This window comes from Bos mutus, chromosome 15 (assembly GCF_027580195.1).
Source record: "Bos mutus isolate GX-2022 chromosome 15, NWIPB_WYAK_1.1, whole genome shotgun sequence".
NCBI classification, from domain to species: domain Eukaryota; kingdom Metazoa; phylum Chordata; class Mammalia; order Artiodactyla; family Bovidae; genus Bos; species Bos mutus.
The window spans coordinates 37,417,122-37,442,398 of NC_091631.1; the positions used below are offsets into that span (position 1 = coordinate 37,417,122).

At 40.8% G+C, this 25,277-nt stretch overlaps 1 protein-coding gene across 1 annotated transcript in view; it reads right to left on the bottom strand.

The window, feature by feature from the left end:
• Positions 1 to 24,632, bottom strand: part of SBF2 (SET binding factor 2) — a 498,680-nt gene extending 474,048 nt beyond the window's left edge. Inside the window, exon 1 of the mRNA XM_070383912.1 lies at positions 24,432 to 24,632. Within this exon, the coding sequence (XP_070240013.1) occupies positions 24,432 to 24,486 (55 nt within the window). The 5' untranslated portion in view covers positions 24,487 to 24,632. The remainder of the gene's footprint in view (positions 1 to 24,431) is intronic.
• Positions 24,633 to 25,277: the final 645 nt, after the last annotated feature.

Below are 25,277 nucleotides of genomic sequence, written 5' to 3' on the forward strand. Positions count from 1 at the left end.
GCACATTTACTTGAAAATGTTGAATTTCCAGTTCCTAGGTGATCCTAGGAATTTCCAGTTCCTAGGAAATCCTAGGTGGATTTCCACCCCCCGCCCCTCCCACCTGCAGGCAGTTCCACCTCCTAATCCTTACCCACATACCCACGCTGGTATCCTCTTGATGCCTTAGAGCTGTCCAAAACCACCTGATCGTTACATCTCATACTGGTATAGATGTGAGCCTTTTAAAAGAAGAATTTTCTATTTCTCTGCTAATGAGGTTGATCAAGCTTAGCAAATTAAATAAATCCCTTGAGAACAAAGCCAATATCCCCAAACCCGCTCTCTAATCATTCAATAGACACTTGACTGAATGGCTAAAAGGAAGCCATTTGGCACTTCTTATAAAAGGCTTACTAATTTTCTTTAAAAGAGGAGAGTCAAGTTCAGCTTTTCCCTAAGTGCTCTAGCTTGTAATTTCAAAAATCTCCAGTTATTTACTATCCTAAATGAATTCTTGTTGTCCCTCTCATTTCTTTCCTCCTTAAAAAAAAAAAAAAGTTTTATTAATCTAATCTTGTGTGGATTTTAGTTTACTAAGGCTAGTATTATTTGGTAAAATATCTGTCTCAAAAGAAAAACAAGTAACATTCTTTTCAAATTCCATACAACTGCGTGGGACAATTATATGAAGCATTTGTAAAATTCACTCCAGTCCCAACTACTATTTTCCATTGCAAATTAATTTTCATACTATTATTTTCCAAGTTTGTTTTGACACTTGATTTCTCTTTCTCTAAATGTAACTAGATCAGCTTAAGCTGAGGAAAGAAAGACATATTTTTACCTACAAGTAGATGTCATTAACTATAAACAGATTACTTTAAAACTTGTCCCCAAACTAGTTATTTTCTTTAAATAAGAATCTTTAATTCCAAGGTTTCAAATCTTATGTTTAAATTAAGATTAAAGTATATAACAAATACTTGATGGAAAAAATAACCTGAGATGTCAAATCTCCTAAAGAGTTAGTTGTTTTCTTCAAATGATGGCCCTCACTGATCTTGTAAATTAATGAAGTACGCACAAAGAGCTACAACCACTCAAGCCTAAAGAAGTCATCTACAGAATGATCTCATCCATGGAAATGGGCCTTTCCAAGGAAGATACAAATTTCTTTGTATTCTTTCTCCTAACTATCTATTAGGGAAATCATTGAAAAAGAAAATCCTAAAATCTGTCTACTCAGTAAATGTTCAGCAAATAAGTGTTCCATTCCCATTAGATAAAGTAGTCCACCAAAGCAGTAAGAGTATGTCTGCTGAAAGGGCTTTCTCCTAGTTTCAAAGACTTCTCTACTCAGACTTCCCTGGTGGTCCAATGGTTAGAAATCCACCTGCAAATGCAGGGAACACGGGTTTGATCCCTGGTCCAGGAAGATTTCGAGTGCTGCAGAGCACCTAAACTGGTGCACCACAACTACTGAAGTCCGGGCGCCTAGAGCCTGTGCTCTACAGAAAGAGAAGCCACTGCAGTGAGGAGCCCGCGCACTGCAATGGAGTCATCCCCACTCGACGCAAGTAGAGAAAGCCCTCAAGCAGCAGCTAAGACACAGTGCAGCTAATATAAATAATATTTTTTAAAAATTTTAAACCAAAGACAAGTAATATGTTGTAATGTTTCAGAGACATAATTTAAATTAGGTATAAGATCTGATCTCCCTGATTTTGTCCCTTACCATTTACACCTTCATAAAACTATGCAGTTTCCTCTGTTATTGCTTAAGCAATAAATTTTATTAAGTGATTTTTTTTTCTAATTAAACTTCTCCTGAAGGAAGGAATTCTTTGGCGGTCCAGTGGTTAGAACTCCAAGCTTTCACTGTCCTGCTGGAACCCAGGTTCCACCCCTGGTCAGGGAACTAAGATCTCACAAGCCAATAAACAAATTAATATACATTTTTTTAAATTAAAAAAAAGATTCCCCTGAAGGAAATGGGAGTATATACTGATATAATCTTTCTGGAATACAATTCAGCAATATACCTCAAAACTACTTTCAAAATTGTTCTTTTGGCTTTCAGGAATGGCTGGACCCAGAAATCTTAAATGATGTTTCCAAAGCTCTGTCTCCTCATTTTTCGGCTATCTTTGCCTCTCTCCAATATTCAGACAGACTCTCTATACACGGTGGGGAAAACACTGACAGCCCCAACTCAGTCACATTATCCTACCTTAGTTACCCTAGTAGAAAAAAAAGATTTTCTAGTTCCCTCCAAAAGAAAAGACCTGTAAATGATTCTAAATGGCCCAGCTTAAGGTATAGGGTGGGAGCAATGAGGACACTTTCCCTGGAACCACAGGGAATAGAACATGCTTCCCAAAGGAAGAGACGCTAGGCAGAAAATTAATGTATGTCTACATAAATGTACATGCCCTTGATCCAGCAATCCTACTTCAAGGAATTAAAATTGACACAGTTATTCAGGAAAGGAGTACGTCAAGGCTGTACATAGTCACCCTGTTTATTTAACTTCATATGCAGAGTACATGATGGGAAGCGCTGGGCTGGATGAATCACAAGCTGGAATCAAGATTGACGGGAGAAATAGCAATAACCTCAGATATGCAGATGACATTAACCTAATGGCAGAAAGTGAAGAGGAACTAAAGAGCTTCTTGATGAAGGTGAAATAAGACAGTGAAAAAGCTGGCTTAAAACACAACATTCAAAAAACTAAGATCATGGCATCTGGTCCCATCACTTCATGGCAAATAGAAGGGGAAACAATGGAAACAGTGACATATTTTATCTTCTTGGGCTCCAAAATCACTGCAGATGGTGACTGCAGACATGAAATTAAAAGACACTTGCTCCTTGGAAGAAAAGCTATGACAAACCTAGAGAGAATATTAAAAAACAGAGACATCACTTTGCCAACAGAGGTCTGTCAAATCAAAGCTATGGCTTTTCCAGGAATTATATATAGATGAGAGTTGGTCCATAAAGAAGGCTTACTAAAGAATTAATGCTTGCTTTCGAACTGTGGAGCTGGAGAAGACTTCTGAGAGTCCCTTGGACAGCAAGGATATCAAACCAGTTAATCCTAAAGGAAATCAACCCTGAATATTTACTGGAAAGAATGATGCTGAAGTTGAAATTCCCAATACTTTGGCCGCCTGATGCAAAGAGCTGACTCACTGGAAAAGACCCTGATGCTGGGAAAGATTAAGGGCATGAGGAGAAGAAAATGACAGAGGATAAGATGGTTGGATGGCATCGATATTTACTCAACTCAATTTATGGGAGACAGTTAGGGACAGGGAAACCAGACATGCTGCAGTCCATGGGGTCACTAAGAGTCAGACACGACTGAGCAACTTCACTTTCACACATTGGAGAAGGAAATGGCAACCCACTCCAGTATTCTTGCCTGGAGAATCCCAGGGATGGGGGAGCCTGGTGGGCTGCCGTTTATGGGGTCGCAGAGAGTTGGACACGACTGAAGCGACTTAGCAGCAGCAGCATTTTATAGATACAGAAATTCAGACAGAAAAATTAAGTAATTTATCTAAAGTCAGAACTTCTTAGAGCCAAAAGTGAAAGTGTTACTCGCTCAGTCATGTCTCTTTGAGACCTCATGGGCTGTAACCCACCAGGCTCCTCTGTCCATTGGATTCTCCAGGCAAGAACAATGGAGTGAGTAGCCATTCCCTTCTCCAGGAGATCTTCCCCACCCAGGCGAACCCCGGTCCCCTGCATTGCCAGCAGATTCTTTACCGTCTGAGCCACCAGGGAAGCCCCTCTTAGAGCCAAAACCAGGAATCAAACCCAGATCATGTGACTCCATCCCATGCTTTTAACGACTTAACTTCACTGCCTCTCTCTTTAACTACTTATCCCAAGCAATTAAAGATGAATGCAAAGATGTAGCAGAATTCATCACAGTTATTATTACATGTACATTAAATTATGTTAATTATTTAATAATAATGTTATTATTTAGTTAATAAAAATTAACCCTACCATATATACATATACATATATGTATACACACACATATATTTTTTAGAATATGGAAAGTTGCCACTAATATACAGTTAAGTTTTAAAAAACACATACTGAATAAATTAAACAGGCACTATGAACTTGTTTTATAAGAATTAAAATAAGACTATACATATGGATGCACACAAAAATCTCTGGAAATATATCTTAAATTAAAATGTCAGCAATATACCACTTTATACCCACTAGGATAGCTATCATTGAAAAGATAGGTAACAGATAACAATGAAAGACTAGCAACTCCAAAGTCGAGAACAATCTTGATCCCTTAGGAGAATGGCAAGTAGTTCACTATAGCTAAGGCTTATTTATTTGCCATTTATCAGCTACTCACATTATTTCCCTAAGTCTTTCAACAAATTCTTCAATAGCTTCAAACCTCATGACCCACAAGCACAAATAACTCTTGGCAAACATGGTGACCTCACCACAGTATATTATCCATTAAAAATAAACAATCCCTTGACGTCTCTGTGTCATATGTACACAGAAGAAAAGACCACTTATACCATTTTGCTTGTTTTTTCTTATTTATATGTTTGGTAACTAATTATTCTGTTTAATCAATAGTAGAAGAAAACAGTTCCATTTTAATAGAAAAGAAAAAGAAAGCGATAGGGACAGTTTTCAGAAACCATTACTTCAGTTTAATTGTATAAATTAAATCAGTCCAGAATCCAGATGTTTTTGAACTTAAGGTATTGTTTTTAAAAAACTGCTTCAACTAACACTCATGCTTACTGAATAATAAAAATGGTATCATTATTTGTTCAGATTAAAAATCAAACAGGAAAGACTACAAAGCATCAATTAAAAATAAATATGAACACATAGTACTACAAAACTTATTTTTCTTTTAAAAGTAACAGAAAATATGATGCTTGTTTAGCTGTGCTTTGATTTGTACATGAATGTTATGACTATATTTCTAGGTAACAAAGTTTTGTCGGTGCTGGGACTGTGGGTAAAAACAGGTACAAACACAAAGATGTCCTATTCCCACACTTTTGTTTCCGGATATCCCCTTTCCCTGTGCTGAATTCTAATACAGCAGACCAGTTAGTGCTATAGGCCGATGGGTAAGAAATGGATTATCTCCTGAAGCACAGTCCTGAGACAGATCCTTGGGACAGAAAACTAGAACCAGGAAAGTGGACCCTGGATAAACCTGACAGGAATGGATTATCTAGCCCCCACCCAGGGCCCAGACTTAAGGAGACACATTAAAAGGAAAGATAACCTCTAGCACAAGAAGGTACCAGAAACTAGATAGGACAGAATTCCTTTAGGAGACCACAGACTGAAAAGGAGTACACACTTTGCAAACCAAATGACTGACTGACTCTCTGGCTTTGTTCCTCTTCTGTTTTATCTTCAACCTTTAGAAAAGTCTTTTTTCCAATAATCCAGCCTTGTTTCAGCTGTGTCTGAGCAAATAAAGGGGAAATGACTGGGTGAAGAGGGAGTTATTTGAGCCAGAATGTGAAGAAACAAGTGGTGCTGCACGAGAACAGTAGAGAAATGGAAGGCCTGGGGCTCTGAGGCCAAGCCAATTTTTCCCATGTAGCGGCTTTCCTTCCACTGCCAACCTTGGAAGACTATACCATTTTCATTTTATTAAGAGAACTAGGAATTTTCTATACGAATACGGAGAAACAAATTCACTGTCACAAGGTCTGAAGAGATGGGTACTAGAGTCAAGAATAAGCAACTTTCTGTACTGTTTGAAATTTTTATAACAAGTATGTTACTACAACAAGTAAAATATAACACACACTAGCAACAGACAGGTCAGTCAAACCAGGAATAAACTGATACACCAAAACCATGACAGTATGAGTCAAAACTGGGTAGAAAAATAGATGAATAGAGTTCCGGATGCCCTGGACAGAAGAATAAGTCAAGAGCCAAGCAGAAATAATAGTCAGAAAGTAGGTCTAAAGTAAGTAAAATCAAGATGTGAATAAAACAGTATGCACAGACTACAGAGAAAGGAAACCAGACCAGTTTGAAGTCAAAGGCAATTAACCTGCTTTCTATAAAAGCAAGCACTGTGTCACCCTATTTGTGCTTATAGTTGTGAAAGCACAACACTGCTCTAAAAGAATTGAGTGGCACTACCCTAGGTTCCAAGACCAGAAAAAAATATTTTACTCCTCAGGAGCCTAATTCTCTGTTGGAACAACTTGGTAGGTATGACACTCATCTCCCTCTGATATACTATTTACACGATGTAAAACTAAAATATTTTAAGTTATTTGTTGGATGTTTAAAATATTGTTTTAATTTCATGTTCTTAATTTCCAAGGAAAAATATCTACCTTACACTGTAAAATTCCTTTCATTTATGTGACTTTTCATTAACTTTCACTCTTTGGCTTAACAGTCTTTCATAAAAAACAGGTTTTCAATCCTGCTCAGTTCCAAGGCTGCTATAGAATCGTAAACAAAATACCAATACCTAGAAGGGATAAATTAAAAATTGCTTCTTGGGGAACATATTTTAACACCTGGGTAACGCTTAAACAATTCACTATTCCAAAACAATATTTTAACATAAAATTCTATAGGCTCTTTAATTATATATATATATGTGAAGATCCACTAAGTGGCTTCTTAAAGAAGCACACTCTTCCTCGTAAGAGTATAGAAAACAGTATGGTATTTCACTGTTGTCTCTGAACTTCTGTGGTATTCATAATACTTACTATAGATTACATCATGAAACTTGAAAATCCTCTTTAACTTTTGGTCACAGTTATAATCAAATAAAGCATTAAATTTAAGAAGCTTGAAAAGAAGCAATTTTCTTCTGAGATTATAGCTAATGACCTTTCACAGTGATCACTTTGCATAGTTTGACACTTAACTTTCCACAAAAGACATTGCTGATAAGGAGCAGACAGTTCTCAGCATAATTAGGAGTCCAGACTCACCTGTCAAACCAAAAAATAGCAACCACAAACTGCAACAGAAAAATATTTTCCAAAGCAAGTTTATCTTCCTGACTGCCAAAGTTCAATATTTCTACAGAAATATTTTTAAACCTTCTTGTGCAACAGGGTTTTAAATTTTGTTTTCCAAAGTATCAAGAATTTCAGCTCCAGAGATTAGGTGCAGAAGGACAAGGAAACAATGCAATGAAAAGTGACAAACCTCAAAAACAGCCCAGGAAACACAAAAATAACTGTCTTAGTTACTGTAATATAATCGTCATTTATTGCCTATCTAGCGCTCCTTTTCTGGTTATGAAACTGTTACTTAGCAGTTCTCCTCTTCTGGTCCCAATATTTCAGCCAAATCAAAGTTCCTCATGGTTGTTCACTCCAGTGCTTTTGCCACTACCACTATCCCCTCACCTAAAAACCCCTTCCCTATTCCTCTCCCTCACTCTTCTTCACTCCCTGCCAGTCGCTACAATGTATTTATAAATAAGAGTTTTTAAAGTGAGAAAATTGAATTCTATTTAATCCCATTTAATTCCATTTATGATCCGTGTGAAAGTGGGCTAATTACTCAACTTTGATGGACCCCCACAGCATAACCCACTGTGTTGCCATGAAGAGTTACTGAGATAATGTATGTGGAAACTAATTTTTTTTAACATATAAAATGAAGATAAATCTCTGCATATGAAGCAAATTCCTAAAGAAAGAAATGTAAGCTGTGTGGCACATCCAGAGAAAGCATCTGTAGACATTACTGACACAATATGGAGAGAAGAAATGGCACTAGTAAAAGTGGGGCTTCCCTGGTGGCTCAGCGGTAAAGAAACCACCTGCCAATGCAGGAGATGTGGGTTCTACTCCTGGGTCGGGAAGATCCCCTGGAGAAGCAAACACCAACCCACTCCAGTATTCTTACCTGGGAAATCCCATGGACAAGAGGAGCCTGGAGGGGTACAGTTTATGGAGTCTCAAAAGAGTCAGAGACAACTTAGGGACTGAACAACAAACAGCTAGCATTACAAAAACTGCATGAACCACTGTGTGTGTAGTTGGCAGAATTGTATCCTACAAAATTCATATCCACAGAATGTGGCCTTATTTGGAAATAGGGTCTCTGCAGTATTAATTAGTTAAGGATCTCAAGATGAAATCATTCTGGATTTAAGGTGGGCACTAAATTCAATGATTACTTCTGTATAAAAGAAAAGAGATTGGGACACAGAGATACAGAAAAGAAGGCCATGTGAACATGAGGCAGAGATGAGAGTTCAGTCAGCCAGTCAGTTCAGTCGCTCAGTTGTGTCCAACTCTTTGCAACTCCATGGACTGCAGCACACCAGGCCTCCCTGTCTATCACCAACTCCCGGAGTTTACTCAAATTCATGTCCATTGAGTCAGAGATGCCATCCAACCATCTCATCCTCTGGTGTCCCCTGTTGAATACCAGGCTCTTGTGTCCTCCATTATCTCCCTGAATTTGCTCAGATTCATGTCCATTGAGTCAGTGATGCTGCCTAACCATTTCATCCTCTGACACCCCTTTCTCCTTTTGCCTTCAGTCTTTCTCAGTATCAGAGTCTTTTCCAATGAGTCCATTCTTTGCATCACATGGCCAAAGTACCAGAGCTTCAGCTTCAGCAACAGTCCTTCCAATGAATATTCAGGGTTGATTTCCTTTAGGATGGACTGTTTGGATCTCCTTGCAGTTCAAGGGACTCTCAAGAGTCTTCTCAACACCACAGTTCAGAAGCATCAATTCTTCATCACTCAGCTTTCTTTATAGACCAACTCTCACATCCACACATGACTACTGGAAAAACCATAGCTTTGACTAGACAGACCTTTGTTGGCAAACTAATGTCTCTGCTTTTTAATATGCTGTCTAGGTTGGTCATAACTTTTCTTCCAAGGAGTAAGCATCTTCATGGCCACAGTCACCATCTGCAGTGCTTTTGGAGCCCCAAAAAATAAAGTCTGTCACTATTATGATGAGAGTTATGCTGCCACAAATAAAATAAGCCTAGGACCACCAGAAGCCAGAATAAGGAAGGATTATTTTTTTATATATAACCAAAATTTCTTTTATGCATAAAACATAAGAAAAATTTTAAGGCAGTTATAAACTTGAAAAATATTTCAAAAACATGACTAAGTATTACTAAACTTAATATATGAATAATTCTACAAAAAATTTTTTTTAATTTTACTCAGTTAAAAAGGGTAAGTCCAAAAATGAAGAAATAAATTTATAAAGAATGTTCAGTTCAGTTCAGTTGCATAGTTATGTCAGACTCTTTGAGATCCCATGGATTGCAGAACTCCAGGCCTCCCTGTCCATCACCAACTCCCAGAGTTTACTCAAACTCATGTCCATTGAGTCGGTGATGCCATCCAACTATCTCATCCTCTGTCATCCCCTTCTCCTCCTGCCTTCAATCTTTCCCAGAATCAGGGTCTTTTCAAATGAGTCAGTTCTTTGCATCAGGTGGCCAAGTATTGGAGTTTCAGCTTCAACATCAGTCCTTCCAATGAATATTCATGACTTATTTCCTTTAGGATGGACTGGGTTGATCTCCTTGCAGTCCAAGGGACTCTCAAGAGTTTTCTCCAACACTACAGTTCAAAAGCATCAGTTCTTTGGCACTCAGCTTTCTTTATAGTCCAACACTCACATCCATAAATGACTACTGGAAAAACCATAGCCTTGACTAGATGGACCTTTGTTGGCAAAGTAACATCTTTGCTTTTTAATATGCTGTCTAGGTTGGTCGTAGCTTTTCTTCCAAGGAGCAAATGTCTTTTAATTTCATGGCTGCAGTCACCATCTGCAGTGATTTTGGAGCCCCCCAAAAATAAAGTCCACCACTGTTTCCACTGTTTCCCCATCTATTTGCCATGAAGTAATGGGACTGGATGCCATGATCTTAGTTTTCTGAATGTTAAGTTTTATTTTGTTTTAAGACACCAACTTTGTGATAATTTGTTATGGCAGCCCTAAGAAATTAACAGTGCTGGAGAGCTAGCCTGTAGCGATTACACAATAAATCGTACTGTCCTTAAGACATTTTAGAGAGTAAGGATTATTTCTCTGGTGTGTGCTCAGGTGTTTAGTCGTGTCTGACTCTTTGTGACCCATGGAAAGGGGTCATAAAGGCTCCTCAGTCCATGGAATTTTCCAGGCAAAAATACTGAAGTGGGTTGCCATTTCCTACTCCAGGGATCTTTCCAACCCAGGAATCAAACCCTAATCTCCTGCGTCTCCTGCATTAGCAGGCAGATTCTTTATCACTGAGCCACCTGGGAAACCCATTTCTCTGGTGCTGCCATATAATGTTCCCTTAAAATACAAGCTTTTTTATTTTCTTAATCTTTTTGTTCTATACTCGAGAATAATCGGTAACTATATAACTATACAATTTGAAAAATCTAGTCTATTTAAATCCATTTATACTTAAGTAGCAGTCATATGAAATATTTCCACAGGTAAAATATTTCTTCATTTCTTTTGTTCAGTAAACAATGGAAAACTTACAAGTTTAACTAAAATTTTTTATGAAAAATTCAATAATGATGATACTGATATATATAAGGAAAACTAAAATTATGAAATCATAAAAGATATTTTCCTTCACAATGTGGCTTACAAAAATGAGAACTTCAAATGAACAGCATTTACTTTATAAACAACTGCATAACCCAAATTATTAATCAAATTCAGCAGTAATTTAAAAAGCACCATAAATCTTGTGATATTTAACGATCTCATTTTTCACAACAGCAAACTTTCTAAAGTAATAAATACTAGTCAATGGCTTCACTGTTGTAATATGATTTAGTCAATGGCTTCACTGTTGAAATAGTTTTTAATGAATATCATCATCATATTGGGCACAACAACCTACAACATATGTTAACCTAAGCTGGGAAATGCAGAGTACAACATGAGAAATGCTGGACTGGAAGAAACACAAGCTGGAATCAAGATTGCTGGGAGAAATATCAATAACCTCAGATATGCAGATGACACCACCCTTATGGCAGAAAGTGAAGAGGAACTCAAAAGCCTCTTGAAAGTGAAAGTGGAGAGTGAAAAAGCTGGCTTAAAGCTCAACATTCAGAAAACGAAGATCATGGCATCCACCCCATCACTTCATGGGAAATAGATGGGGAAACAGTGGAAACAGTGTCAGGCTTTATTTTTCTGGGCTCCAAAATCACTGCAGATGGTGACTGCAGCCATGAAATGAAAAGATGCTTACTCCTTGGAAGGAAAGTTATGACCAACCTAGATAGCACATTCAAAAGCAGAGACATTACTTTGCCAACAAAGGTTCGTCTAGTCAAGGCTATGGTTTTTCCTGTGGTCATGTATGGATGTGAGAGTTGGACTGTGAAGAAGGCTGAGCACCGAAGAATTGATGCTTTTGAACTGTGGTGTTGGAGAAGACTCTTGAGAGTCTCTTGGACTGCAAGGAGATCCAACCAGTCCATTCTGAAGGAGATCAGCCCTGGGTGTTCTTTGGAAGGAATGATGCTAAAGCTGAAACTCCAGTACTTTGGCCACCTCATGCAAAGAGTTGACTCATTGGAAAAGACTCTGATGCTGGGAGGGATTGGGGGCAAGAGGAGAAGGGGATGCCAGAGGATGAGATGGCTGGATGGCATCACTGACTCGATGGACGTGGGTCTCAGTGAACTCCAGGAGTTGGTGATGGACAGGGAGGCCTGGCGTGCTGTGATTCATGGGGTCACAAAGAGTCAGATACGACTGAGCAACTGATCTGATCTGAAGCTGGGAGATAAAATTGCTTCTCAAAAATTTATTTTGAGAGGTTAGACTTTTTTTTTTTTTTTTTTAACTTTACAAAATTGTATTAGTTTTGCCAAATATCAACCATGAATCTGCCACAGGTATACATGTGTTCCCCATTCTGAACCCTCCTCCCTCCTCCCTCCCCATACCATCCCTCTGGGTCGTCCCAGTGCACTAGCCCCAAGCATAGACTTCTTAGGAACTCATTTTTTAGATACTTGCATCCAAATTTAAAGCTTACCCTGAAACCACTCTCTTAGCACACTTCACCACTGTCTTTTTCCAACAGTACCCTGTCCGTTAGTGCTCATTTTACCTGTAGATTTCTGGTTCTATAATACGCCTATGTGACTTCTCATCATCCAGAAAATCCCCACAGCTCATCAGTGAAATGTTTTGATGGACCGCACTATAGAAAGTCTCCAAGACTAATGATATGGCAATATTATTTTCCAAAGTGCATACTCTTTTTAGGGGGGGATATTCAGAGCCCACTGATATATTTGTATCCTGTATACATGTGTTCCAGACTTCAAGTCCTGAGGAACTTCCTTCCCATACCTATCTCCACTCTCTCCAGGATCAAGTGCTCTCATTCTATTGATTCCCATTCTTCTTTCTGCCTTTGTGTATGCTCAGATCTGTCCTATACACTTTCAAACTCTCAGTGGACCACACTACTTCTTGCAATTCAATTTAAACATGTCTTATTAAGCACTAATCAGCCACACAACTCCGGGATACAAAAAAAAAAAAAAAATAGTCTTTTTATCCTGAAGACAAAGCATTCCATGTTTTCGAACCAGATATTCTTACCTCTCAAAATTCAGATGACTCAAACAAATGGTCTTAATCTGCTGCATTCACTTCCAATTCTTTCTCCTGTTTAAAGTTTTACTATTTGTTTTATAATACAACATTCTGGCTGAAACAATTTTGGAGTAAAGACTATCCTTGATATAAATTCTCAAAGGATAGCATGGTGTATTAGAATACAGGCATCAGGAAACTTGCAGTCCAGGATAAAAGCTGTGTGACCATTCACAGGTAACAACATGTAGCAGAGAAGGGTTGTGGGAACATGGGCACATTGGTTCCTCATCCATAAAATACGTTGAGTCAAATGATGTATAGTTAACTTTCAACTCTAAAATTTTATGAAACACAAAGATCTTCACTAACTCCACATCTCACAGACCTCTATCTGCCACCCTTGACGCTGAGAAATAGTCCCCCCACTTTCTATGACTCTGGATACCAATCTCCTCCACCTCTGTGTACCTGGATTAAGATTAGCTTCATGCAACAGAAAACTCTAATTTCTAGCAGTTTAAACACAAAGTAAACAAACAAACAAACACATACAAAGTTATAGTCTTAAAAAAAAAAATTCCAGAGGCAGCTATAATAACCCCACTATAAGTCATTAGGGACCGAGGTTCTTTCCAGCTTTTTGCTCTAATTTCCCCAGGATGTGGGCCCTTATCTACATGGTTTAAGATGACTCCAGTTTTTATACCAGTATGCCAGTCTCAGGATCCACTTGCCTGAGAGAATCCCAGAGATGGAGGAGCCTGGTGGGCTTCCGTCTATGGGGTCGCACACAGTCGGACACGACTGAAGCAACTTAGCAACAGCAGCAGCAGCCAGTCTCAGGAAAGAAAAAAGTAAGAGAAAAATACCCTCATCCTTTTAAGAATACTTCTGGGGATACTGCATGTATTATTTCCAATTACATCCAACTGGCCAGAACTCATTCATGTGTTTCTATCTGTTAGTAACTTGAAACAGTCTCTCCTGCATATCTACAAAACTAGCCAAAAATCAGGGGTTTTATCACCATTGAGAAGAACTACTACTATTGGGGAAATTAAATCTCTCTCTCAACTCCCCAACTCCTTCTTCTGTGGTTCCTCTTATTCTCCATCTTAGTAACAGTGTTCCCCAAAGATCAGTTCTTGGTCCTCTATTCTTCTGTCTCTACAGAGACTTTCCTTGGGTACTCACAGTGACGCAGATCTATCTACTAATGACTCTCAAGTCTTTGTGGTCAGCCTCTGCCTGTCCATCTTCTGAAGACTCCATCTAGATAACTGTCAAGTAAAACCCATAATCTTCCAAGCCAAAAACACAAATAAGTAATTTAATAGAAAAACATTTACAAACTTCTTAAGTCCTGGTATCAAAAAACATCCCAGACCTCCAAGTTTGGAATTTTAGTCACTTCTGCCTCTTTCCATAAGCCACGGTTTGTAGGTTATACAGATTGTCGAAAAAGAAATGAAATAAATTGGACTATATAAAGTTTATACAGCATATGACCTGGGATGTGCATTTAGCAAACTGGCTTTGGCCCCTTCAACTCTCTAATGTTCTAAAGTCACCATCCTAATTATCAAGTCTATGAGTCTGTCATACAATGTGAACACCCCTCCCAAAAAAAAAAAAAAAGAAAATGCATATATGTTGAAACCTAAATCTCCCAATGTGCTAGCATTTGGGCCAAAGTGATGGTACTTGGAGGTGACTAGGGCATGAGGGCAAAGTTCTCATTACAGGGATTAATGTCCATATCAAAAAGACCCCAAAGAGCTCCCTTGCCCCTTTCAATGTAAGGACATCATGAGAAGACAGCCATCAATGAGCCAGGAAGCGAACCCTCAAGAGACCCTTCCTTAGAGTTTTATGTATTTTCCATATGTTCAGTTCAGTCACTCAGTCATGTCCAACTCTTTAGGACCCCATGAACCACAGCACGCCAGGCCTTGTTGTCCATCACCAACTCCCGGAGCTTACTCAAACTCACATCCTTTGAATCGGTGATGCCATCCAACCATCTCATCCTCTGAAATTCCCTTCTCTTCCCACCTTCAATCTTTCCCAGCATCAGAGTCTTTTCAAATGAGTCAGTTCTTCACATCAGGTGACCAAAGTATTAGAGTTACAGCTTTAGCATCAGTCCTTCCAATGAATATTCAGGACTGATTTCCTTTAGGATGAACTAGCTGGATTTCCTTGCAGTCCAAGGGACTCTCAAGAGTCTTCAACACCACAGTTCAAAAGCATCAATTCTTCAGCATTCAGCTTTCTTTACAGTCCAACTCTCACATCCATACATGACTATTGGAAAAATCATAGCCTTGACTAGATGGATCTTTGTTGGCAAAGTAATGTCTCTGCTTTTTAACATGCTGTCTAGGTTGGTCATAACTTTCCGGCCAAGGAGTAAGCATCTTTTAGTTTCATGGCTGCAGTCACCATGTGCACTGATTTTGGAGCCCAAAAATATAAAATCTGCCACTGTTACCACTGTTTCTCCATCTACTTGCTATGATGTGATAGGACCAGATGCCATGATCTTAGTTTTCTGAATGTTGAGTTTTAAGCCAACTTTTTCACTTTCCTCTTTCACTTTCATCAAGAGGCTTTTTAGTTCCTCTTCACTTTCTGCCATAAGGGTGGTGTCATCTGCATATCTGAGGTTACTGATATTTCTCCTGGCAATCTTAATTCCAGCTTATGCTTCATCCAGCCCAGCATTTCACATGATGTACTCTGCATATAAATTAAATAAGCAGGGTGACAATACACAGCCTTGACATACTCCTTTTTCTATTTGGAAACAGTCTGGTGTTCCATGTCCAGTTCTAACTGTTGCTTCCTGACCTGCATACAGATTTCTCAAGAGGCAGGTCAGGTAGTCTGGTATTCCCATCTCTTGAAGAATTTTTCAGTTTGTTGTGGTCCACACAGTCAAAGGCTTTGGCATAGCCAATAAATCAAAAGTAGATGTTTTTCTGGAACTCTCTTGCTTTTTCGATGATCCAACGGATGTTGGCAATTTGATCTCTGGTTCCTCTGCCTTTTCTAAAATCAGCTTGAACATCTGGAATGTCATGGTTCACGTACTGTTGAAGCCTGGTTTGGAGAATTTTCAGCATTACTTTACTAGCATGTGAGAGGAGTGCAATTGTGGGGGTAGTTTGAGCATTCTTTGGGATTGGAAGAAAACCGACCTTTTCCAGCCCTGTGGCCACCACTGAGTTTTCCAAATTTGCTTCCATAATGAGTGCAGCACTTTCACAGCATTATTTTTCAGGATTTGAAATAGCTCAACTGGGATTCTACCACCTCCACTGCTTTGTTCGTGGTGACGCTTCCTAAGGCCCACTTGACTTTGCATTCCAGGATGTCTGGCTCTGGGTGAGTGATCATACTATCATGATTATCTGAGTCATGAAGATCTTTTTGTACAGTTCTTCTGTGTATTCTTGCCACCTCTTCTTAATATCTTCTGCTTCTGTTAGGTCCATGCCATATCTGTCCTTTACTGTGCCCAGCTCTGCATGAAATCTTCCTTTGGTATCGCTAATTTTCTTGAAGAGATCTCTAGTCTTTCCCATTCTACTGTTTTCCTCTATTTCTTTGCACTGATCACTAAGGAGGGCTTTCTTATCTCTCCTTGCTGTTCTTTGGAACTCTGTATTCAGATGGGTGTATCTTTCCTTTTCTCCTTTGCTTTTCATTTCTCTTCTTTTCTCAGCTATTTCTAAGTCCTTCTCAGACAGCCATTTTGCTTTTTTGCATTTCTTTTTTCTTGGGGATGGTCTTGATCCCTGTCTCCTGTACAATGTCACGAACTTCATTCCATAGTTCTTCAGGCACTCTATCAGATCTAATCCCTTAAATCTATTTCTCACTTCCACTGTATAATCATAAGGAATTTGATTTAGGTCAAACCTGAATGGTCTAGTGGTTTTCCCTAGTTTCTTCAATTTAAGTCTGAATTTGGCAATAAGGAGTTCATGATCTGAGCCACAGTCCATTTGTACAGCAATGGTATACTCACTCAATACATCTTTATTAAACATCTACTATGTGTCAAGCACTCTTCTTTGCATATAATTCAAATAGCATATAACAACTATTTTTTCCAGTTTGTAAAAGTAATTTTTCAAAAAACAAGGTTTTATTTCAATTCAAATTTAAAACAGAAAAATGAAAAAAAATCAACTAAAAATATTATTAATTACATTTTATGAACAAACACAGTTTAGTATATTGAACAGATAATTCCAGGAACATTCTGGAATTAAACACAGCATATTTCAGAATCATAATATCATAATGCTAGCTTTTAGAGCGATGTAGGTAATAAAATCATACTAACTCAAGAAAGCTTTATAACAAAGGTTTGTAGACTCAATTAGGTTTATTCTTCATTCACAATTCAAACAATTATATAGATTTGGTGAATTTTGTCCCAGTAGGTTTTTATAGAGAGTTTCAGTAAAAATGACTACTGAAAGGATACAAAACTATTTAAATACCTAAAAAAGCTATGGTACTGGAGAAGACTCAAGCGTCCCTTGGACTGCAAGGAGATCAAACCTAAAGGAAACCAACCCTGAATATTCACTGGAAGGACTGATGCTGTAGTTGAAGCTCTTAGTACTCTGGCCACCTGATGTGAAAAGCCTACTCTTTAGAAAAGACCCTGATGCTGGGAAAGACTGAAGGCAGGAGGTGAAGGGGATGACACAGAATGATATGGTTGGATGGCATCACCAACTCAATGGATAAGAGTTTGAGCAAATTCCAGAAAATAGTGAAGGACAGGGAAGACTGATATGCTGCAGTCCATGGGGTCCCAAAGGGTCAGCCACAACTGAGCAACTGAACAACAACAAAATGTCATTCCAATTAAAACATTTGCTCTTCAAAAGCTATCGCTAAGAAAATGAAAGGGCAAGCCACAGACTGGAAAAATATATTTGCAAAACATCTGATAAAGACTTGTATCTAGAATTTTATTTTATTTTATTTTATTTTTTTAACACCGACCGCGGTCGAGCCCTTCTTCACGGCCTCCTGCGCTTACTCCACTTGGAAAAGGTGGCCGTCGGGCGAGAAAACGGTGATGGCGCGGTCGTAGCTCATGCCTCTAGAATTTTAAAACTCAATAAAAAGAAGCCAAACAAATGAAAACTATTACATAAAGAATGGATAAATAAGAAGGTCCTACTGTATAGCACAGGGAACTATATTCAACATCCTGTGATAAACCAAAATGGAAAAGAATATAAAAATGAAAAAATATATATATGTATAACTGAATCACTTTGCTGTACAGCAGAAATTAACACACACTGTAAATCAACTATACGTCAACTAAAAAAAAAGAAGCCAAACAATCCAATTTAAAAAAGAGCAAAAACTTGCTCAGACTCTTTACAAAAATATTCCAGTGCAATAGGTGCAAGAAAAGGTGCTCAACATCATCAGCCACTAGGAAAATTCAAAATGAAACCACAATAAGATACCACTACATTCCACTAAAATGGTTAAATTTTTAAAAGTAATATAAATAAAATTTAAAAAAATAACTGGAAATCTCATACACTGCTGGCAAGTACGTAAAATGGCACAGCCAGTTTGGAAAAAGAGTTTGGTGGTTTCACATAAAGTTAAACAGACACTGATCAAACATGTGGTGCCCTGGGACAAAAGAACAAGATGAGCGAGAAGGATCTTGGAATGCAGGAACAAAAACCACCGGACTCTTATCGCCCTTCCCGCCATGTTGTAACCATCGTAGAATCTCTGAGTCCTCCTGAGTAGTATGGCCTGTTCCCACTCCCATCCCGTATAAGGAAAAGGTATTTGGCTTACTCTTCTCCTGCCCTGTATGTTGTTGTTCTATGTTTAGTAGCTAAGTCATGCCCGTTTCTTTGAGACCCCATGGACTGTAGCCCACCAGGCTTCATCCGTCTATGCAATTTCCCAGGCAAGAATACTGGTGTGGGACTTCCCTGATGGCAGTGACGCAGTGGATAAGAATCTGCCTGCCAATGCAGGGAACAAGAGCTCAATCCCTGGTCTGGGACGATTCCACAAGCCACAGAGCAACTAAGCCCATGGGCCACACCTACTGAGCCTGCGTGCCACAACTACCGAAACCCTCACCTAGAGCCTGTGGTCAGCAGCAAGAGGCTACGACAGTGAGAAGCCTGTGCGCCACAATGAAGGGTAAACCCACCCCTACCCTGCAACTAGGGAAAGCCCTCGCAAAGCAATGAAGACCCAAAAAGGCCAAAAATAAATAAATAAACAATATGTTGATTAAAAAAAAAAAGAATACTGGCATGGGTTGCCATTTCCTTCTCCAGGGGATCTTCCTAACCCAAGGATTAAACCCATGTCTCCTGCATTGGCAGGTAGATTCTTTACCACTGAGCCACCAGGGAAGCCCTGGTAGAGGGATGTATATATGTAGTTCATCCAATCAGCAAATGACTCGAAAGACCCCTGCCTTACTTCTTGTCCTCCAGCTATACAGACCAAAAAGCCCTGTTTGGGGTCTGCTCTCCCTGACTAGCAGGAAGTGGGCCTACTGTACAGGCAGCGATCCCCCCTCCCCTGCTCTAATAAACTTTAACCGTCCTTTCACTCTGCCTCCTCTCTGAAAATTTCCAACCCGCACACATACCATGACATATGACCCAGCAATTTTTCTCCTAAGTATCCACCCAAGAGAAATGAAATCAAATGAACAAAGATCTTTTTGCAAATATTCAGTGTAACTTTGTTCATAATAGCCCAAAACCAGAAACTCAAATGTCCACCAATGGCTGTATGGATAACAAATCATGTTATATTTAGCAATAAAAAGGAATTGACAGTACATACAAGATGGGTAAGTCTCAAACATATTTTTCTAAGTGAAAAAGCCAGACATAAAAAACTATAATTTAATTTATAAGACATTCTAAGAAAGATAAAAAAGTAAGGACAGAAGATCAGTGATTGCCAGAGGCTAGGGAAAGAATTAACTGTACAAAGGGGCACAGAGGAGCTTTCTGGAGGGAAGTGTTCTATCTATATCTTGCCTGGCTACACTTACACATACATCTGTCTAAACTCACTGAACTGTTCAGTTAAAAGGTGGATTTTACTGCATGTAAATTTTACATCAATAAGTATGACTAAAGAAAAATTGGGGCTTCCCTGGTGGCTCAAACGGTTGCCTGCAATGCAGAAGATGCATGAGATGCGAGTTCGATCCCTGGATTGGAAAGATCCCCTGGAGAAGGGAATGGCAACCCACTCCAGTATTCTTGCCTGGAAAATTCCATGGACAGAGGAGCCTGGCAGGCTACAGTCCATGGGGTCGCAAAATTATCCCAAGTTAAAAGAAAGATACACTTTGCTATCGAGATTCTGTGACTTAAAAAAGCTGCTGGATTTTGTTCCTTAAAAAAAATAATCTTCCCTTTCTCTGCTGTGGGATACGGAGCAGTCATTATAGCCTGGCGGGAGCGGTAGTATCAGAGCCCAAGTGAACCAAGAAGGTACTCCATGTGGGAAGGAAAGGCCAAAGGAGATGAGTTCAGTCAGAGTCCAAGCACTGCAAGGAGGGTGCCAAAACAGAGGGGCAACCTGGAATAGGGCACTGGGGAGTATGGAATGAGGATGTCTTCCTTCAAATGGAAGAAGCCCAGTGTCGTGTGTCAGACCTAAGTAGGGTAAGAAGTATATCCACAGACACTGGGTAAGATAACATGGGGAGCTAGAGCCAGAGCTGGTTGAATAGGGTGTCCCTGTACTGAGACATCCTGGTAAGGGCTATTAGGTCCTGACAAGGGCAGGATGTTGGGAGAGACAGAATGAAGAATCTGAGCCCGACAGAGAGAGGAAGGCATCCAGGAGGGAGAGAGTGGTAGCAAAGATGAAAGCCTGGTGTAATACATGGAGATTGAACAAAGAAGTAAATATAATAAGGATAATGGGAGCCAGATTTCTATCAGAGAAGAATATTACAAATATGAAAAAGGGAAAAACTTGAGTGGACCCAGAAGTGTTGGACTGAAATCGGTGATATTGGTAGGAACTCAGAATTTTTTAATATATATAAATAAATATAGACATAAACGTGTGTGCATGCATGCATGCTCCATTGCTCAGTCATGTCCAACTCTTTGCAACCCATGGACTGTAGCCCACCAGGCTCCTCTCTCCGTGGGATTTCTCCAGGCAAAAATAAACTGGAGTGGGTTGCCATTTTCCTCCTCCATGGGATCTTCCCAACTCAGGGACTGAACCTTTGCTTCCTGTGTCTCCTTGTATTGGCAGGCAGATTCTTTACCACTGAGCCACCTGTGTGTACCCATACATGTATTCCCCAGCTCCGTCCATTAAGAAAGCCTAAAAGCAGTAGCAACACAGCAGCAGTAAACACACAAGTACTGAGATCTTAGCTTCTTAATGTCATCCAGCATTAAAACAATCCAGGTCTCCCTAGAGAAATGGCTGATTCCAGCACTGAGGCAGGGACAGTACAAGACAAGACCAAAACATCTTCTTATGCCAAAAAGTTTAAAAAAAAAAAAAAACACTCAAAGTAAAACGCTCACAGTGGGGACATGTCATAAAGACACAGAAGCCAGACTGAATGGGCTCTAGTTGGCCGAATGAGGAAAATTTGAAGAACTAAATAAATAGTAACAATATAACCCAGCCAAAAAAAAGAAAACCATGAATCCATACAGATATAAATGCATAAAGGAATACATTATCTGTTTGATGAGGACCAAGACACATAGTTTCAAAGCAATCCTCACGAAAAACATTAGCTATTTTTTCTTTTTCTTAATTTTTTAACTGGAGGAAAAACACTATTAAATATTAACTTTGGGGAATTCTCTGGTGGTCCAGTGGATAGAATTCCATACATCCACTACAGGGGACACAGGGTGAGGAACTAAGATTCCACAAGCTGCACAAGGGACTGCCCACAAGGTGGGAAGAGGTAAAGAATCCACCAGTCAATGCAGGAGACCCAAGAGACTTGGGTTCAATCCCTGGGCTGGGATGATCCTCTGGAGTAGGAAATGGCAACCCACTCCAGTAATCTTGACTGAGTTGACTGAGAAATCCCATGGACAGAGGAGCCTGGCAGGCTATCGTACATGGAATAGTAAAGTGTTGGACACAACTGAACATGCATGCACACAATCTTCATTAGGGTCAGGATTATGAAAATCAAGAGAAGATGAGGGAATCATTTCAGATTGAAGAAGTCATGAAGCATATGGCCAAGAATGTACTGAAAGTAAATGAGAACTTAATGAAATTCATCACCATCAAGTATGCAAGCAATAAACTCCTAAAGATCAGTGTGATTCCTCAGCTGAGCTCCAAAGCTATCCAAGAGCTTACCTCACCTCTGATGAGATGACCCTATGGCAAATAAATGCAATATATGATTCTGAATCAGATTCTTTTGCCAGTAAAGACATGGCATAATCAACAAAACTTGAACCAGTACTGAAACAGGAGGGGAGGGGGCAGAGCATAAACTTTAAAAGAATGACACAGCCTGAGGATGTGACAATTAGATTAGAACCAAATAGGTCCAAGATGGCCAACAAGCTGACTTCCACTACACCTTGAGCTTCAGTATAAGGCTCACTGTAACACATCAGCAAGCTAAGTGACACACCCTCTGGCGCCATGACAGGTTCGAAGCCAGCCACCAAAGACCAAAAAGTGATTGGAAAAACTAACCAAGCCATAATTCAAGGCTGTTCTCTTTGGAGATGGTCCACACTCTGCTTGTGGAGTATGTTGTTCACCCGCTAAGTCGGGTTCGATTCTTTGTAACCCAATGGACTGCAGCATGCTAGGCTGTCCTCCACTATCTCCCAGAGTTTGTTCAAGTTCATGTCCATTGAGTCTGTGATGCTATCTAACCAATTTATCCTCTGCCATCACACTCTCCTTTTGCCTTCAATCTTTCCCAGCATCAGGGTCTCATCCAATGAACTGCCTCTTCTATCAAGTGACTAAAGTATTGGAGCTTCAGCATCAGTCCTTACAATGAATATTCAGGGTTGGTTGTGGAGTGTGTTTCTCTCTAAATAAATCCACTTATCTATCAATTTGTCTCTCACTGAACTCTTTCTGTGATGACACATCAAGAACCTGAGCGTAGTAAGTTCTGAAACCAGGTGTGTGTGATCACAGTTAACAGATGGTGGGTTTTCAGCTGGGTTCCAGTCTCGCAGGTGGGCTCAAGTCCCAATCTGAGATACACTGTTTAAGTCTGAGAACTACATGAAGTACTATGTCAGTGTAAATTTCCTGATGTTTGATGACTGCACTGTGATCATGCAGGGGAATATCCTTGTTCGTAGAAAATACACAACCTGGGGTGATAAGGGAAGGCATCAGGTCAGCACTTCCTAAAGGTTCAGGGAGAAAAAGGTTCTTTGTACCATACTTGCAAGTTTTCTGCAAGTTTTTCATTGTTTCCATTTTTTCTAAGTGAGAAAAAACTCAAAGTCGCTAAAAATGAAACAATGTTAAATACAAACTCTGCTTCTCCATATTGTCAATCTTGGTAAGAAAGAGATAGCAGACTACGCAAAATTACTAGGAAATAAATAACACTTTGTGTAGTCAGAAAATATTTAAAATATAGCCCAACCCTTCTCTTGCTAATCTCAATCAGGTCAAGAATAATTAAAGACTAAAAACTTTAAAAAGTCTCCACTAAAGGAAATTATTAGGAGAGGAACAGTGAAAGGGGCACTCCACCAAGAGTGGGAAGAACAATGGTATTCTGAAGCTACAAATGACTGTAACCATCAGCAAAACACAATCTCAGCATCTCCTCTGAAAAAGGAAGGGCTGTCTAGCTGAGACCTTAAATTTCTTGTAAATTACCCTGAAGTTACCCTGAAATAGATGTGCTTCCCCAATTCATTACATTATGCTTAGCTACGCAGTAATACAAAAGGAATACAAAAATAAACGTGCATAAACGTTGAATTCTCTTAAATTGTGGAAATCCCTCCATTAAAATACATCTGCCAGATTGTTACCTAAGAGGATAATTCTGCGACGAATGAAAAGGCTAATTAAAACACTCATTAAAGTGAAACAAGATCACCTGCAGCGATGTGCTGACGGTCCTTACTTAAAAGATCGTATTCAGACTCCTTTTGAAATGACCGTCAGATTTGTCCTGAAAGAACAAGGAGCATTTCCTAGAAATGTTCATAAGTTCAAGGATCCTTTGCCCTCTCTCGGTACCATGCGTCCACGGGCGCGGTGACTAGACGGGCCCCCACCAGCTCAGGGGTGAGATAGCACTGGACTCTCAGCACTTCCTTTAGGAGAGGACAGCCCCCTGCGTCATTCGTTACTCACTCAGGATGCTAGGCAGAAGTTTATCCCCGAGGAACTTAGCACAGTTGGCTCCCGCCCTCCCAACCCTGAAGCCCTGACCCAAGCCCGCCGGCACCGGGGCGATGCCCGTGGTACCCGGCCAGTTTCAGAGCGAGCGCCACGGTACCCAGACTCGCATCAGCTGGGCCGCCCGGGGCCCGGAAGACGAGGCCGCCTCCTCCTCCTCCCTCGCCCCTCGTGCTGGCCCCTCACGCCCACCGCGAGGCTCAGCCGGGCCATCAAGGCCCGACGCCGAGTGCCAGGTCCACCGGGGCCGAGACCGGCCCTCCCCGCCTCCCGGCCGCGATGCCCAGCCCAGAGGCGCCCACTGGACGGCAGCCGGGGGGCGGGGGCAGAGAGGCCCGGGGGCGGCGCCCGCCCCACACCCTTACCTGGCTTCTCGTGGTCGTAGCCGACTACGATGAAGTAGTCGGCCAACCTGGCCATGGCCTCCGCCGCCGCGCCCGAGAAGCAGGTGCCCGTCGCCGCCCTCGCCGCCGCCGCCCACCGGGCCCGGGAGGGCTCAGCATTTTCCCTGCAGCAGCAGTAGCGGCAGCGGCGGCCCTTCAGCCATGTTTGACAACCGAGGCGCGCTCTGCGCCTGCGCCGCTCTTAGCGCCCGCTGCTTCCCCGCCCCCACCCGCGCTGGCTCATTGACCCAAGCCTCGGCGGAGAGCCCACCCCCACCCTCCCCGGGCCGCTCGGACAGCCGATCTTGGGAGTAGGCAGCCTAGTGTATTCCTACCGCGCGTTGTCAAAGCAGCCTCTCGGGGTGCTTCACTTTGAGGCCTGGCTGCCCCTCCGCGGCCCACCTCCCGCTCCCGTGTTTCTCCTAAACAGGGTGTCCTTCCTTCCGTCCTCTCCACTCTTTCTTTCTGGGTCTGGGAAGAAGAGACAGGGATAGATGAGGGGGTCTCCTGGAAAGTTTGCTGCTTCCCCTCCCCACCCCCACCTTCAACGGCCCCTCCACCCGGTCACCCGCCTTCCCAAGACAAGATTCTCCCGCCCTCGACTGGAAGCCTGGAATTTGCACCGCCAGGGCTTTTGCTGCACGTTTCCTGTTTATGTTGTGCAGATGGGAATTTTAGGAACTTGCCACCGAGCAGGCGCAGGAGGGAGAGGCTTTTGCGCAATCCTCAGAGGCGCCTCATGCTTTAGTCCTGGGTGGGCTGGGGGCGGTTGGCCTGGGCTTCCCCCAGAGCGCCTGGGGAAGCTGAATTCCTCCAAAGAATGCGGCA